The sequence below is a fragment of the Rhinopithecus bieti genome, unplaced genomic scaffold (assembly GCF_001698545.2).
Source record: "Rhinopithecus bieti isolate Rb0 unplaced genomic scaffold, ASM169854v2 scaffold_44159, whole genome shotgun sequence".
In the NCBI taxonomy this organism is placed as follows: Eukaryota; Metazoa; Chordata; class Mammalia; order Primates; family Cercopithecidae; genus Rhinopithecus; species Rhinopithecus bieti.
This window is the reverse complement of record NW_016818573.1, coordinates 1,077,466-1,095,105: the sequence shown is the minus strand read 5'-3', so window position 1 is coordinate 1,095,105 and position 17,640 is coordinate 1,077,466. Positions and strand designations below refer to the sequence as shown.

General features: G+C 47.6%; 2 protein-coding genes across 19 annotated transcripts in view; one reads left to right on the top strand and one right to left on the bottom strand.

Moving 5' to 3' along the window:
- The window catches only part of LOC108518691 (CAAX prenyl protease 2), a 106,967-nt gene extending 105,767 nt beyond the window's left edge, over positions 1-1,200 (bottom strand). For 5 of the 17 annotated variants that reach the window (XM_017857270.1, XM_017857274.1, XM_017857272.1 and 2 more), the window contains exon 1: positions 343-365. Coding sequence is in view for 3 of the 17 variants with exons in the window: in XM_017857287.1 (XP_017712776.1) it covers positions 343-426 (84 nt within the window). In the remaining 14 variants the exon portion in view is untranslated. Of the gene's footprint in view, positions 1-295; positions 563-602 lie in introns of those variants that run through there. The other 12 variants (XM_017857278.1, XM_017857289.1, XM_017857285.1 and 9 more) reach the window with 12 other exon arrangements.
- A 15,634-nt stretch (positions 1,201-16,834) lies between these two features.
- SPTBN2 (spectrin beta, non-erythrocytic 2) overlaps positions 16,835-17,640 on the top strand; it is a 44,564-nt gene continuing 43,758 nt past the window's right edge. For both annotated transcript variants that reach the window (XM_017857223.1, XM_017857220.1), the window contains exon 1: positions 16,835-17,345. The gene's annotated coding sequence lies outside the window, so the exon portion shown is untranslated. The remainder of the gene's footprint in view (positions 17,346-17,640) is intronic.

The window sequence follows — 17,640 nt, the reverse complement described above, 5'->3', positions numbered from 1 at the left end:
CCCCCCCCACCCCCACCCCAGGGCTTGCACCTTTCCTTTCCTTCTTTCCGCGCCCCTCCCAGCACCCGGCGCCTGGAAAGCGCCGGACTCCGGCGGGCACCTCCGAGGCTGCGTCAGGCTCTGCCTCTGAGTGTCCGCCGGTGCTCGGTAAACGCCGCAGCCTTCTAAGCCGTCCGCTGGAGAAGGCGTCGTTCCCCCCACCCAGAGTACCCCGCGAGCGAGAGCCCTCATCTGCCCCTACTTCCTCGCTTCCCCGTGGGAGACGGGCCTCGATTCCCGAACCTTCCTCCTTCACCTTAGGCGACGCCCGACCCCTCTACCCAAACTTCGCGGTCTCCTCACAAAGCCCGTCTCCTCAGAAAGTGTCCTCCGCTTTCTCTCCCTTCCCGGCATCACCTCGAACACGGCCACGGCCGTCCCCTCCATGCCGCGCAGGGAATAGCGGCAACGCCCAGTCGAAGGGTGCCCGCCCGCGGCCGCCGCCCCCTCCTCAGCTCGGGCTTGGAACTCCTCCAGTGCCCACGCCCACGCCCACGCCCGGCAGCACAAGCCCGTCCCTACCCGCGCGCGCACCTGCGCGCGCGCACGTCCCGCCCACCTACCGCAGCGCCTGCGCACTCGACGCTGCACCTCCCCGAGGCCAGGAGCCGCCGCCGCGAGCCGCCTAGAGCCTGTGAGCGCCGCTGGTGCTAGTGGTCCCGCAGGTGGGCGGTTCTGGGCAGGGAAGAGCCCGCGAGAGGCGGCTGAGGCTGGAGGCAAGCGGGAATGAGGCCAGGCCACGACTCCTCCCTCCTCTCGAAGACAGTTTCCCACGGTGGCGGCGAAATGCGGCCCTTAGGCCTTATCCGGGCTTTGGCCGCCCTTCGCGCTTTCCAAGACCCTTCCCTCGGCCGGTAGGGGCGACGGTGATGGCGCGGCACTACCAAGCGGGTTCGTGGCTCCTCCAACAGCCCTGCCTGCTGCGGGGGCTACCCCAGGCCAAACCCCGGGTTCCAGACTTAGCAAAGAAAAAGACGGCAAGTTAAAATTGAATTTCATATAAACAGCGAATTTTTTTTTATAACTATACACATATCTTGTGCAATTGTTGGGACATATACTAAAAAATTATTAATCTGAAATTAAAAACGACGCCCCGGCCCAGGCGCAGTGGCTCACGCCCGTCATCCCAGCACTTTTGGAGGCGAAGGCGAGTGGATCACCTGAGGTCAGGAGTTCCAGACCAGCCTGGCCAACGTGTTGGAACCCTGTCTCTACTGAAAATACAAAAATTAGCCGGGCGTGGTGGCGGGCGCCTGTAATCCCAGCTACTTGGGAGGCTGAGTCAGGAAAATTGCTTGAACCTGGGAGGCGGAGGTTGCGGTGAGCCGAGATCGTGCCATTGCACTCCAGCCTGGGCAAAAAGAGCGAAACTCTGTCTCAAAAAAAGAAAAAACGACCCCCCGTCCTTTACCTGGCAACCAGCCCCAAGCATCTCCCAGCCTAATCCAAGGGGATTAGCTTCCCCCGCACATGTGGGACCTGGAAGTCGACCTGGCCCCATCTAGGACCCTTTCCACGTTTGACTCTGCACTGAATGTGCCAAGACAAGGAGCTGGCTTTTCTGGACTCTGGCTGACAGGAGAAGCTCTGGGGTTTTCCAAGTGCATTCCTAGCTGAAAGAAGGAAGGTGGTCCTGCAGAGTCCCAGCTGCTACTCTCTGCCAGGTTCTGGGAGAGGCAGGGTGACAGGGGCTTAAGCCCATAACTGCTGGTGATCTGACAGCCAAAAGAAAACCCTGATGAGAGATTCCTGGCCGGGCGCGGTGGCTCACACCTGTAATCCCAGCACTTTGGGAGGCCGAGACGGGTGGATCACGAGGTCAGGAGATCGAGACCATCCTGGCTAACACGGTGAAACCCCGTCTCTACTAAAAAATACAAAAAACTAGCCGGGCGAGGTGGCGGGCGCCTGTAGTCCCAGCTACTCGGGAGGCTGAGGCAGGAGAATGGCGTAAACCCGGGAGGCGGAGCTTGCAATGAGCTGAGATCCGGCCACTGCACTCCAGCCTGGGCGACAGAGCGAAACTCCGTCTAAAAAAAAAAAAAAAAAAAAAAGAGAGAGAGAGAGAGATTCCTGCCTGGCAAAGAGTTGCCCACGGAGAAGGGTGGGACAGGGTGTTGGCTGCTTTCCTTCAGGGAAAATTCTTCCACCCCAGCCCCAAGACGCCAGGATTGGACAGAACAGGCTGGGGAGCTGGCAGAGTGCCCGCCCAGTACACAACGTTAGTGCTGCTCCAGAGAACATTGTCTATCGAGATCTGAATCATACTCTTCACGAGACTATGCTCAGCGCTCCTCCCCATTCCTCCCCATCTCGGTTGCTCACAGGTAAACCTATTGGAGCAAGGTAGCTTTTATTTCTGGAAAATCCATCATAACCATCAAACTTGATAAACAGCTGGCATTTGAGGAATCATTGGAGTCTTCCTTTCATTTCCCCACCACCACCCGCAGAGCTCCCTATCCCCACCCCGTGTCTTGTCCTTTTTAAGAAGAGGAGTTGCCAAGGGGAAGGGACCACTGACGTTATTGAATGACTGCTTCTTGTCGGACACCACTAGCTCTTTACATAACTGATATCATCCTCTCAACTATCTTGTAAGAAAATTGTTATCATCACTATTTTAGGGGTGAGAAACCAAGGTATTGAGGATGGCTCTTTAAAATATTCCCCATCAAGGCTGGGTGCAGTGGCTCATGCCTGTAATCCCAACACTTTGGGAGGCCCAGGTGGGTGAATCATTTGAGGTCAGGAGATCGAGACCAGCCTGGCCAACATGGTGAAACCCTACCTCTACTAAAAATACAAAAATTAGGCAGGCGTGGTAGCATGTGCCTGTAGTCCCAGCTACCTGGGAGACTGAGGCAGGAGAATTGTTTGAATCCAGGAGGTGGAGGTTGCAGTGAGCTGACATTGTGCCACTGCACTCCATCCTGGCTGACAGAGTGAGACTCTGTCTAAAAAAAAAAAAAAAAAAAAAAAATTGTGAGTGTTGGCCCAGCAGAAAATGCTCCACCTTGAGAATGGCATTGAGAATGAAGATGAGTCGGTTTCCTAGCTTCCAGCCCTTGTCCTTGGAAATGAGCCTCTAGCTTTCAGCCCTTGTCCTTGGAATGAGCCTCAGGGATAAAGGTGTAATGGAGCACCCAATACCACCCTAGAGGTAGTGGAGGCCTCTCAAAGGTAGCCAGGGACACAGCTGCTCTCCCTACTGGATGTAGGGAGAAGCAAGGAGGGAAGCCTTTGATATGAGGGTTTGCCATCAGGACTTCCATAGCATAAACCCATGTATTCAGGCAGCATGCAGTATAGGCTTGATACATGGTAAGAATCCACTCTGTGCTAAGTGTTCTTCAGTTTTTCTTATTCATCTTAAGCAGTTCTCCCAATCTTGTAATCTTGTAAGAGAGATGTTATCTTTGTTTTAGAAATGATAAAAATGAGGATCCAAGAAGTTGTATGAATATATCAGGCATGGTGGCTCATGCTTGTAATTCCAGCACTTTGGGAGGCCAAGGCAGGAGGATTGTTTCAGGCCAGGAGTTTGAGACCAGCCTGGGTATTATAGTGAGACCCTCTCTCTGCAAAAAAATTTAAAAATTAGCCAGGTACAGTGATGCATGCCTATAGTCCTAACTACTTGGGAGGTTGAGGTGGGAGGATCTCGAGCCCCTCGAGTTGGAGGTTGCAGTGAGCTATGATTATGTCACTGCACTCCAGCCTAGTGACAGAGCAAGACCCTGTCTCAAAAAAAAAAAAAAAAAAAATTAAAATTTTAAAAACTGCTTTTTGCTCAGACCCCATCCTCAGAACACTAGAATGTTAGAGGCAGAAGGGACTTTGGAAATTATCAGTTATCTATTAAGATGAAGAAATTTGAAGCCCAAATGACCTGCCCTTGGTTAAGGTCACCTTAGTTAACTGGGCCAACCAAGGAGAGGCTTTGGGTATGGCTCTTGATATTTTCAGCCCTGGCCTTGCAGGTCTCATTTATTGGCAGTGTCTGTAGAGAGCCAGTTCTTTCCAGTCCTTTGACTGGGTGACATATTGATTTTGCCTTCGTTTCTGCACCCACCTCAGAATTTAGATTACTGTTTCATGTTGTATTAGTTCATTCTCACGCTGCTAATAAAGACATACCCAACACTGGGTAATTTATAAAGGAAAGAGGTTTAATTGACTCATAATTCATCATGGCTAGGGAGGCCTCAGGAAACAGAATCATGGCAGAAGGGGAAGTAAACACATACTTCTTCACATGGCAGCAGGAAGGGGAAGAATGAGTGCCCATTGAAGGGGAAAGCCCCTTATAAAACCATCAGATCTCTTGAGAACTCATTCACGATCAGAAGAACAGGATGGGAGAAACTGCCCCCGTGATTGAATTATCTCCACCTGGTCCCTCCCACGACACATGGGGATTATGAGAGCTACAATTCAAGGTGAGATTTGGGTGGGGACACAGCCAAACTATATCACATGTCTACTTTGGATATCCTGTTTATTCTGAAAAGAAACCCTCTGTCTGAGACACACTCCCTGCCCCCCTACAAGAAGAGCCCGAGGTTGATTCTGACCCAAACTCAAGGGTTTGAGTGGAACCAGAACATCCTAGGGAATGCTGCCAGATGAACAATGACATTTTAGGGACTGTTGAGCTTTCTTTCCTTTTGAATGTGCCCTCTCTGTGTCTCCTAGACACTTCTTAGGCCCCACCTTGTTTCTTAGGCTCCCCTAGAGCATTCAGATGCCCTAAAGAGGCTGACCCTAGGAACTTGAGTAGAAGATATCCTTGAGGTCCCCCTTACCAAGCTGATGCAAAAGGAAGTCCATTTGAAGACTCCCTCCCCTGGGAAAGAAGTCCCCCTTACCAAGCAACTATTAAGCTGTTTCCCATCCAGATAGTAGGAAAGGGTTAACTGCTTCTCTCGGGTCCTGAGCAAAGTCTGTCCCCTACCAGTTCCCATAACCGGGTTTCCTGAAATGGAGCAGGTCCCAGGTGCCTCTCCACTAATCACATCCTTGGAAATGGGGCCATGAGGCTCAGATTAGCTCATCCCTTCACCTTCTTGAGGCCTTCTCCACCTGGAGTACAGAATCTGGGGCAGCTTCACCACTCACCTCCCTCTGCTTTCTTATCAGGGGTCAGACAGGGATGTTCTAGCAGAGGAATATTATTGGGCTAATGGGGGCAACTAGAGGCCATAGTGGTGCTGACTTTTGTGCAGTTCTTGGACTATGGCATCTGTTCTTCCTCTTTCTAAGACTTAGGGGAAAGAGAGATTCTTTTCCTGGGACAGTACCAAAGTTTGTATAACTAGAGTATTTCCTTCTTCACTCCCATTCCCTGTTTTCTTCCTCTTCTTAGAATAACTGACTATGATACTGACTAACTTCCTGTTTTTCCTGGCCAAGTCACCCTTTGCACAAAGTCTGATTTCTCATCGACCAGTAGCAGGTGCTGGGCCAGCCCAGGAGATTTCATTCCTTTCCTATTATTGTCCAATTTTTCCTCTGCCTAGATAACCAATAAAATCTACGTCACAAAGTGGTTCTGCCTTGTGTAACTGGCTTTTTTTTTTTTTTTTTAGAAAGAGTTTTGTTCTTGTTGCCTGGGCTGGAGTGCAGTGGCACGATCTCGGCTCACTGCAACCTCCATCTCCTGGGTTCAAGCGATTCTCCTGCCTCAGCCTCAGGAGCAGCTGGAATTACAGACATGCACCACCATACCTGGCTAATTTTTGTATTTTTAGTAGAGACACGTTTTTGCCATGTTGGCCAGGCTAGTCTCGAACACTTCATGTGATCCACCTGCCTCAGCCTCCCAAAGTGCTGGGATTACAGGTGTGAACCACCGTGCCCAGGCTATAACTGGCTTTTTACCTTGTCTCTAAGTAGGGCTGGATTTGTCCTACCAGCTGATGTCCACTGGAAGAGAAGTGTTCTTTGTGACTTAGAAGCCTTGGGAATGCAAACAGCAGTGTAATCTGGTCACATATGGCCAAGTAAACCTATTGATCCAAAGACCAGATGATCAACTGTATTTGAAAGACAAGTAGGCTAATTGAGACAAAAATTCTTCTTCCAGCAGCCCCATTAAAGAGGACAACATATTCTAATTACTGCTGCAGATTGTTTCATAAGACATTATTTTAACTATTGTTCGGCTGGAGAATTTTCCTAATTTTTAGGCTATGATAAACTAAAGCATAACACCTAAAAAGAGAGTAAAATGGAAAAGAATTGGACATCCTGACTGTGTGTGATTACAGTATTCTGAAGCAGCTTTGCCAGGGATACCAGGTGTACAGTTCTTTTAAAGGCTAGTTAACTCTGAAACGCTTAGTTGAGCTGATTTTTCAGCTGGATCTCCTAAAGTTTGACCTTGGCCTGTGGCAACAGTGGCTCACACCTGTTAATCTCAGCATTTGAGGATGGCCTAGGTCAGGAGGATTGCTTGAGGCCCCCCCCCCGGCCAGGAGTTGGATCGCCAGCCTGGAGCAGCATGCATTATGTCATCATTAAGACCCCATCTTAAAAAAAATTAAAACCTTAGGCCGCGCAGCGTTGGGGCTTTACGCGTGTAATCTCCAGCATTGGGGAGGGGCAAAGCAGGCAGATCACTTGAGGCGTCAGGAAGGGCCGCAAGACGCAGCCTGGGGGCCAACATGGCAAAACCCTGGCTGCTACAAAAATAAATTGGCCAGGCATGGTGGTGGCACCTGTAGTCCCCCACCTAGCTCATGAGGCTGAGGTGGGAGGATTGCTTTGAACGCTGAGAAGCGGAGGTTGCAGTGGCTGAGATTGCACTGTTGCACTCCCGGCAACCTGGGGCCAACAGAGTGAGAGCCGCTGTCTCAAAATTAATAATAATGGCCAAGCGCAGTGGCTCACGCCTGTAATCCTAGCAATTTGGGAGGCTGAGGGCAGGCAGTCACAGGTGAGGAGATGGAGAGCATCGCTGGCCAAGCATGGTGAAACCAGCATCTCTACTAAAATACAAAATTAGCTGGGACGTGGTGGTGCGCGCCTGTAGTGTCCTGGCTACTCAGAGGGGCTTGAGGCAGGAGAATTGGCTTGAACCCAGAAGGGGTAGGTTGCAGTGAGCTGAGATTGCACGCAGCTGGCATCCAACCTGGAGACGCAGAGATTCTGGCCTCAGTAATAATAATAATTTAAAAAAAACAAAAAAACTAGGGCTTGGGCGGATGTTGGCGGGCGACTGGTAGTCCCAGTTACCTCGGAGAGGCTGAGGCAGGAGATGGCGCGCGTCAACCCACCCGGGAGGCGAGGCTTTGCACGTGAGCCCTGCCGCTCGGACGCACTGGCACCTCAGCCCTCGGCGCGCAGAGCGAGAGTTCCGTTCAAAAAAAATAAAAAATACTCTCTACACCCATAATAATAGCATGCTCCTAATAAAGTCAATTTAATTTTCATCTATTCTGGGCGTTAAGGCCACTTCTGACTTCTTGTTTCCCCAAACTTTCATTGCTGCACCAGTTGGAAAAAGAACTATGAGATCAAAGGTCTGAAAGGGTCAGGATGTCTCAATTCTTTCTTTACCTCTTTCTTTAGGTGTTTGTTTAGTTTTTTCCATACATACAAATAGGAAAATTCTCTCAGAAATACTATTAAAACTAATGTCTATAAAACAGAGTTTTAGAATATTTAAATTAGAAGAAATCTTTTTTCTTTTTTTGAGACCGAGTTTCACTCTTGTTGCCCTGGCTGGAGTGCAGTGGTGCGATCTCAGCTCACTGCAACCTCTGCCTTGTGGGTTCAAGTGATTCTCCTTCCTCAGCCTCCCAAGTAGCTGGGATTACAGGCATGTGCCACCACACCCGGCTAATTTTTATATTTTTAGTAGAGATGGGGTTTCACCATGTTGGCCGGGCTGGTCTCAAACTCCTGACCTCAGGTGATCCACCTGCCTCGGCCTCCCAAAGTGCTGGGATTACAGGCGTGAGCCACTGTGCCTGGCCTAAATTAGAAGAAATCTTAAAGGTCATTTAATCTAGCATTTCCCAGCCAGAGAAGCAATGTTTTTTTAACTCATGTCCTTTATCCCCACCTCTTCTCCTGAATAGCCTCTCTCTGCCTCCTTCCTCAACCTCTTTGTGGTATCCAAGGTAGAACATTGGTCCAGTTTGCATAGTATATTTAGTGTGTTTAGTGTTGGGAAACACTGACCTACTTCACCTCCCTATTTCATGCAGTAATCATTCTAACAGTTATAACAAGTTGGTATCTAGCTTTTACTTGAATATCTCGTGTTGGGAAATTTGCCGCCTCAGAGGCAACCCATTCCAGCTTTGAGCAGCAGTGGTTTGGTAGAGAGTTTTCCATTATTTCAAGCTAAAGTCTACTCCCTCTCTCTACCCCATGTCTTCCACCCATTGGTCCCAGATCTGCCCATTGAGCCCATAGAGAATCCATCTAATCCCTTTATAAAGGGGCGTGAAGAATACCCAGGAGTGTAATTGTTAACTTGTCACAGTGGCTCAGACCTGGCCTGAATGATTGTATTATAGATATCCTGTGCTTTGTATGCTAGCTGTGTTCCTAAAACATTGTATAAGCCAAGTTTTGTGTGAATCAAATCATTTTAGACATACTGGGAAGTTGACTGTTTAAAAGAAACCCTGTTATCAGTTCTTTCATAAACTGAAGAATCCTTTTGTAATGCAAATAATCTCCCCCATTAACATTTTATACAAATCTAGATTTTTGTACATTATGCTTTACCTAAGGCAAGGTTTGCCTACAGACAAAACAAGTAAAATAATGATAACAGTAATAGCTAACACTTATTGAGCCCTTATCTGGCACCAGATGTCATGCACCTGACATGCAGTATTTAATTTCTCATCACAACTTCCTTCTGTAAAATTATCCCTGATTTACAGATGAGGAAGCCCATGCTTAGAGAAGTTAAATACCTTGTCCAAGTTCACACAATTAGAAAAAGATGGACCAGAATTCAAACAAGATCTGATATCTTCACACCCTGGAAGTTTCAGAAGCCATAATAGTTGACATGACTAGCTACTAGCTGTGCGCCACAGCCCAAGTAAATTAGGCTGAGATATAGAAAACTGACCTCAAATGTCTATAGCTTCAAAGATGTTCATAAAACCTATTCTTTTCTGGGTGCTCTGGGTTTGCTAGTACAACTCAGTTTCCAGGGTGATTCAACTGAGGAACCCTGAAGCCTTCCCCTCAGTTATTAGTATTAAACAGATGCCATTAAAATTTATTGTAAGCAGATGGGTGTAATCAGACACTTTTTCTTTTCTTGTTTTTCTTATTGCTGCTGAACAAATTAAGACACTTTCTCAAAGGTCTATGTATTCCCAGGGGTTAGGGGCATGAGCTTGGAAGAAAAAGTGGTTCATTATTGACTGGTAAAGTCAAAGGTATTGAGAATCATGGTTGGTTGCAGACTGCTCCCAGATGAGTCTGAATCATTCACATGGGCCCAGTTTTTAATGGCATTTAGGTCTGCAAGTTGAAAATAGTTTGAGAGGGATGGTCCATAAATAAGTGCTAGTTTGAGTCCCAACTGGACAAAGATAAATAGATGGAATATTTCCGTGTTCTCAAATCGGTTCTACTTTCTCCAATTTCGTCAACAGCAGCATGCACTCACAGCATTGCTCAGCATAGAACGTTCCCTGAGGCTCTGAGAACCCACACTTTTCTACACTGTGTAAGAGAGCTCGAGGCATGACTCCCTTTGGTCCTCTGTACCCCACCTCCACCTACCCCCCCATCAGAATTCCTCATCTGATGTGACACTTTATCTTGCAGACTTTTGCTTTCAAATACTTCATTATCCTTTGCAAACCATGCCCCAAGTTGGCCAAGACCAAGCTGACATCATGGTCTAAGTAATCACAGGAAATCAGGTCAGTCCTCGGAAGGTATCAAGCTCCCCTAGCAAGCCACCTTTCTGACCTTGTGCAGCATACTTGTTTACAATTTCAAGTCATAGACTCAGGTGAGGAAATACGTCATTTTCTTTATTTCTCAACTTAGTTTGTCAGCTTTCACTTCTATTGATAGCTGAAAAAGAATTAACCTCACCAATCAAGATAACGTAATCTGACATTTTGGGATGGATGATTAAAAAATAAATAACGCAATCATTGCAAGTTTTTTTTGTTTTGTTTTTGTTTGTTTGTTTGAGACAGGGTCTTACTCTGTTGATCAGACTGGAGTGCAGTGGCATAGTCATGACTCACTGCAGCCTCGACCTCCCAGGCTCAAGCAATTCTCCTACTTCTACCACCCAAGTATCTGGGGCCACAGGCATACACCACCATGCCCAGATAATTTTTAAATTTTTTGTAAAGATGGGGGTCTCACTATTATCGCACAAGCTGGTGTTGAACTCCTGGGCTTAAGCAGTCCTCCTGCCTCAGCCTCCCAAAGTGCTAGGGCTACAGGCGTGAGCCACCATGCCCAGCCGTCAGTCGTTGCAAGTTTTAAACTCAGTCTCTCAGTCTCTTAGGATTCTCCTCCCAGCCCCCTTCTCCTGATGTTTTTGTTTTGCTTTGTTTTGTTTTGTTTTGTTTTTTTCCTGAGACCCAGTCTTGCTTTGTCACCCAGGATGGAGTATAGTGGCGCAATCTCAGTTCACTGCAACCTCCGTCTCCCGGGTTCAAGCAATTCTCCTGCCTCAGCCTCCCAAGTAGCTGGGACTACAGGCATGCGCCACCATGCCTGGGTATTTTTTGTATTTTTAGTAGAGACAGGGTTTCACCATGTTGGCCAGGCTGGTCTCCCACTCCTGACCTCAGATGATCCACCCACCTCAGCCTCCCAAAATACTGGGATTACAGGCATAAGCCACCATGCCCAGCACTCTGCTATAGATTTTAAAGGGTCTAGTTAAGGGTTCCAAAGCAAAGAATTTAACTTTGATCTCTCTCTCTTCTGATCATCCCTATGCAGACAGCAGTGCATCTACAAAGCACTTGCTGTTGCCATTGCTGCTGCTGCTGCTGCTGCTGCTTAAGTGATGGAGATAGATTAGGGATAAAAGAAAGGGAAACACATAATTTGATATGAAAACATTTCGTTTCATCTGTTTACAGTAAGGAGTCCTCTTCTCTCCCAAGGTCTTTTCTTCCATCATTAGTTTACTGCACAGATATCTATGTGTTTGCTCTGCTGGGGATACAACTGTGAAATAATTGTGTTCTCTTCCCTCATGGCGCTCATGCTCTAAGAGGGAACACAACCAGTGGGCAGTGACGATCCAGTGTGGAGTGCTCTCAGAATGTCCCTGTCCCAGACTTGGAGCTCAAGGAAGGCTTTCCAGAGGAAGTAACATCTAAATTGATACCTGAAGGATGAGTAAACATTGGGTGAATGGAAGAGGAAGAGTGATTCCAACCAGAAGGAAGAGCATGCTCAAAATCCCATAGACATTGGGGAAACTCCAAGAGGTTCCTTATGACGAGGACATAGAATGCCAAGTGCAGAGTGGTGAGAAACCAGGCTGGAGAGGTAAACAGGGTGTGCAAACTTTGTCTTAACAAAGTCTTAACAGCTTTGGACTTTGTCCCAAGGGCAGTGGGGAGTCGCTAAAGGGTTTTCAGAAGAGGAATGATCTGTCAGATTGTTGTATTAAAGAGACTACTCTAGCCGCACAGTAGATAAAATGGCCCAGGAAGAGTGCACAGAATAAGAAAAGGTCTAGACAAAACACCACCATCAACAATAAAATTAAGTGACAAGCAGAAAAGGAACCCATAAAAGAAACAGAGGAGGGACCACAGGGGTTGAAGGAAAACCAAGAGAATGGCAACCCCATATCAAAAGAAGAAAATTTCAAGAAGCAGGGCATAATTAGAGTCAATTGCTGCCAAGAGGAGAAGTAAGAGAGCAATTGGAAACTAACAGCTGGATTTTGCAATAGGATTATTGACAACCTTCTTGAAAGCAGCTTTACAGTGGAAGTTCTATTGCATTGGATTAAGTCAATTATATCAGTGCTCATCTATCCCCTTCAATTACCATATATTTCTACACTGACGTATTCCAAATGGATATATTAAGTCCAGACATCCCCTTTAAAGTCCTTGCCCATATATAATTGACTACTCAATATCTCCACTTGATTGGTTCAAAGATACCTCAAACCCAGGTTCCAAAACCAACAATTTCTCCACCCAAACCTGGTTTTCCTGGAGTGTTCCTCATCTCAGCAAATAGTAGCTCCATTATTCTAATTGCACAACCCATCCTTGACTAACCCTTTTTCCTCACCACCACCCCTATATCTATTCCATCACCACATCTGGTCAATTCCTTTTTTGTTGTTGTTGTTGTTGTTGTTGTTGTTTTTTTGAGACGGAGTCTGGCTTTGTTGCCCAGGCTGGAGTACAGTGGTGTGATCTCGGTTCACTGCAAGCTCCGCCTCCCGGGTTCTCACCATTCTCCTGCACCAGCCTCTCCAGTAGCTGGGACTATAGGCGCCCACCACCACCCCCAGCTAACTTTTTTGTATTTTTAGTAGAGATGGGGTTTCATCGTGTTAACCAGGATCGTCTCGATCTCCTGACCTCGTGATCCGCCTGCCCCGGCCTCCCAAAGTGCTGGGATTACAGGTGTGAGCCACAGCGCCCAGCCCACATCTGGTCAATTCTTTCAACCTGTGCACTCCATCTCCACTGCCAGCAACTGAGTTCAAGCTACCATCTTCTCTCTCACCCTACCCGCAGTGGTAGCCTCCTAACTGGTTTCTCACACCAGTCTTTGCACCTCTCCATAGCAGCTGGAGTAACCTATTCCCCCCATAGCAGCTACAGTAACCTTTTTAAAATACAAAGTTGATCCTATCACTTCCTTATTTCAACCTTTCAATAGTCTCTCAAGGTTCTAAAGGTGAAAATCAAAATTCTTCAAATGACATAAAAAGCTCTGCATGATCTAGCCTTTGCCTATCTCCCCAGCAGCAATTCTCTACACATTCCCTCTTCGCCTGTTTTCCCTGCACCCTGGTCTTTTCTCCATTTCTTTTGTATTGTTTTGTTTTTTGAAACAAAGTCTCGCTCTGTCACCCAGGCTGGAGTGCAGTGGCATGATCTCAGCTTACTGCAGTCTCCGCCTCCCTGCCTCAGCCTCTCGAGTAGCTGTGATTACAGGCACCTGCCACCACACCCGGCTAATTCTTGTATTTTTAGTAGAGATGAGGTTTCACCATGTTGGCCAGGCTAGTCTCGAACTCCTGACCTCAGGTGATCCACCTGCCTCAGCCTCCTAAAGCGCTGGGATTACAGGCGTGAGCTACTGTGCCCCGCCTCTTTCCTCTTTTTTTTTTTTTGAGACTGAGTCTCACTCTGTTGCCTAGGCTGGAGTGCAATGGCATGATGTCGGCTCACTGCAAGCTCCGCCTTCTGGGTTCACGCCATTCTCCTGCCTCAGCCTCCTGAGTAGCTGGGACTACAGGCATCTGAGACCACGCCTGGCTAATTTTTTTGTATTTTTTTAGTAGAGACAGGGTTTCACTGTGTTAGCCAGGATGGTCTCCATCTCCTGACCTCATGATCCGCCTGACTCCGCCTCCCAAAGTGCTGGGATTACAGGAGTGAGCCACTGCGCCCAGACTCTTCTCCGTTTCTTATGTACACCATGTGTCCTGCAACATCAGGCTTGTTAGCCATTCACTCTGTGGGTAAGAATACGGGTTCAAGGGTCAGATTGGGTTAAAATCCCAGCACTACCCTTGCCTGGTTTGATGACCCTGAGTAAGGTACTTAATCTCTCAATGTCTCCGTTTCCTCACCTGCGAAATGGGGTTAATACTTACCTCTCAGAGTTGTTATAAAGGATTAAATGAAATGTTATGTGTAAAGTATTAGAAATACAGTTCCACATTAATGTTAGTAACAGCTATTATTATTCCTCACTCTGTCTAGTTAATGCTTCTCATATTTCAGATCTCAACTCAGGTGATCTGAGGTTATGACTCTGTTCAATTCTCTCTTAACATCCTGAACTTTTCATTCATAACACTCATTGTACTTTGTGGTTATATATCTGCTGGGTTATTTTATTAATGTTTGTCAATCCCACCACAGGCTCTTCTGAGAGAAAACAGACAGTATCCATTTTACTCATCATTATGTCCCCAGATCCCAGCAAAGTGCCTGGCATATAATTAGCCATATAGTTTTTGCATAAATATTTGATTGAACAGGGGCGAGGAAGTGAAGCCAATGAGTGCAAATGACTCAGGAAGACTGTGAACATAAAGAGCAAGGGGAATGCATGGAGGGAGATCAGGGCTTCTTGATTATTTTTTAAGCTGGCAAATGCTTGAGCATGTTTAAATGCTGATGGGAAGGAGCCAGCAGAGAGGGAGGAGTGAGGGCCATGAGGCTGCGGAAGGGGATGAGACTTAACATAGGAGCCAGAAGAATCCATCTTAGGTGGAAGGAGAGACACCTCTTCCCTGATATAGAAACAAGAGCTGAGAATTTAGCTATGTATGTATGTATGTTTGGTGGGCAGAGCTGAGACCTTTCCATGAATCTTGATAATGTAAGCAGCAAATGTGGATTCACTGAGAAGCTCAACAAACTTGGTGGACATCATTCCATTCACTTTTGCAACTCAAGTAAGAAGGAACCAGATGTTTTCTTCATCATTGACTGTGCTGGTTCACTACAGAGCAAAATAACAAGTTTCCAAAGCAACCAAGTCACAGAGCTGAGATAGGCGATCTCAGTGCTCTGTTTATTCAACATGCTTCCTCTCCAAATCGGGAAACAGTATGGGAAATAATATGGTAAAATCATAATGGCTGATACTGGTTAAGTGCTTACTATGTGCTGGGCACTGTTCTTACTTTACCTGCAATAACTCATTTGATGTTCCCCACATTATGGTACCATTTTGCATGTAAGGAAACTGAATCCTAGGGAGGTAACTTGCCCAAGGTCACACAGTGAGTGGGTGGCAGAACTACAGTTTAAACCCAAGGAGTCTGACTCCAAAATCAATGCTTTTAACCATTCTGCTATACTCCCTGTCTAGCAGAGAGGAAAGAACATATTAGGATTCAGAAGACCTGGAGTTTCTATCATGAACTAATTCTGTGAACTTGTACATTCACTTAGGTGTCTGAACATCAGTCTGTTCATCAGTGGAATAAGAATGAGAATGTTTATCTTACAAGTCTTCTTGAAGGATTATGAAATGCTGAAAATAGGAAATAACTTTACAAATGTATTATTTTGCTAATCATAAGACTTAATACCTTTGACTTCTAATTGGGTCACAATATTATAGGCTGTCATTGTGACCCTCAGTTCCCATAACCAGTACAGCAGCAGCAGCTTAGTGGTTCCAGTTCCTTTGGCAGGGCAGCTGATTCTTTCTCTTTTTTTTTTTTGAGATGAAGTCTCGTTCTGTCACCCAGACTGTAGTGCAGTGGCATGATCTCAGCTCACTGCAACCTCTGCCTCCCAGGTTCAAGCGATTCTCCTGCCTCAGCCTCCTGAGTAGCTGAGATTACAGGTGCCCACCACCACGCCTGGCTAATTTCTGTATTTTTAGTAGAGAAGGGGTTTCACCATGTTGTCCAGGCTGGTCTCAAACTCCTGACCTCGTGATCCACCTGCCTCAGCCTCCCAACGTGCTGGGATTACAAGCGTGAGCCACTGCGCCCAGCCATGGGCAGCTGATTCTCATCCCATCAGCTTTAATGTCCCTGACCAAGTGTCCCTGATGACCGTCATGCACAAGTTGGTGCCTGCTTCCCCCTGAACCAACCAACATGTACTCCTACCTCTAGGAAGAGTTGCAGTTTATGCCCTTGTTTCTTTAATGCCATTACCTTACAATGCCATTGCCTGAAAGAGTGGCTATTAAAAAAATAATAAATAGCCTCAGGCCAGGCACAGCAGCTCATGCCTGTAATCCCAGCACTTTGGGAGGCTGAGGCAGGCGGATCACCTGAGGTCAGGAGTTCAAGACCAGCCTGGCCAATGTAGTGAAACCCCGACTCTACTAAAGATACAAAAATTAGCCAGGCATGGTGGCATGCACCTGTAATCCCAGCTACTAGGGAGGCTGAGGCAGGAGAATTGCTTGAACCTGGGAGGAGAAGGCTGCAGTGAGCCGAGATCACACCACTGCACTCCAGCCTGGGTGACAGAGCAAGACTCCGTCTCAAAATAATCATAATCATAATCATAATCATAAATAGCCTCAAATGCAGCTAACTGTGAGGTACGCACCAGAAAGCCAGTTCCAGTTTTGTGGCAGAAGCACAGATATCAGAGCTAGGAGAGAACTTCAAAGTAATCTTTCAGTGGAACTCCCCAACCCTCCTCCCAGCCCATTTTATAGACTAGGAAAACCAAGGCCAGGTAGATGACACCACTAGTTAGGGTTGTGAAAACCATATCTGGTAAGTACTTCAATTGCATATATTTGTTTCAGTATGCATACCTTTTCAGAAAGGAGCAAAATCCTAAATTACTCATTAAGCTATTATAAAACCTTCAATCCAATAATTCGCTCAAAGCCCGTTCTTTGAGTGCCCTTAGTTGGCCATTTCAGGCATTCCCTGGATAGAAATGGGCCCACATCTTCAGGGGCAGTACATAAACTAACGGCTGTGTACAAAGCTCACCCTGTTACCACTGGTTCATCTCTGAGCTGAGTTTTCTAATCTGGAAAAACAGCACCTACTTCTCAGAGCTGGAGTGGGGGTGGGAGTGTCACATGAGATGATGCGCTTTTAGCACCCACCTGGCACTCTGTGAGTTTGTCATGATTTGGGCATAATTCCTTCCTCTCCTAAACAGGCAGCAGTTCACCTTGGTTAAGGACCTTAGACCACCCAGACACTAACAAACCAAAGAGAAACCCAGTGCCAGGCCTAGAGATGTCTGCCCCCACCCCCACCCCCCTCAAGACGGTGACTAGGCCGGAATTCTCCTGGTTGATAAATGAGAGGAGCTGAGAAGCGCTGAGATGCCTGTTCCGAGCATCTGATCTGTGTAGAAGGCGAATCTTCACTGTGCCATGGAGATGTTCTGGGAGGCAGAGCCGGCCCAGCTGCCTGAAGGAGGACGCGAGAGCGAGGGGACTGGTGAGAGGAATGCTTAGCGAAGACGGACTGGAGGTGCCCGGAGAGGAAAGGGGAACGGAGGCTGGATCTCGGGAAACCTCGTCGGCAGTGTCATTAGAGGAAAGATCGCGTGTCTCGGCAGTGTCATTAGAGGAAGGATCGCGTGTCTTGGGGATACGAATTTTGGAGGAAAAGCAGAATAGGGAAAAAGGTGAGGTGTCCGAATCGGGGGAGACCACGATCTGTGAGCTGTGGTGGGGATCCGGGGCCAGCGAGGACGGGAAGGCGGGGTTTTGGGGGGAACCCGCACGGAAGGTGGCTGGGGTTCGGCAGCCGGCCTCGGAGCTGCTGCCGCGTTCGCCCCGGAGCAGGTCAACGACCCCGGGCGGGGAGCGGCGGGGAGCACCGAGAGGGGCCGCGGTTGCCATGGCGCCGGGCGGGGAAGGGGCGACTCGGGCCCCGCCCCGAGCCCCGCGGGGCCGCCGGCTCCAGATGGTCCCGGGCCA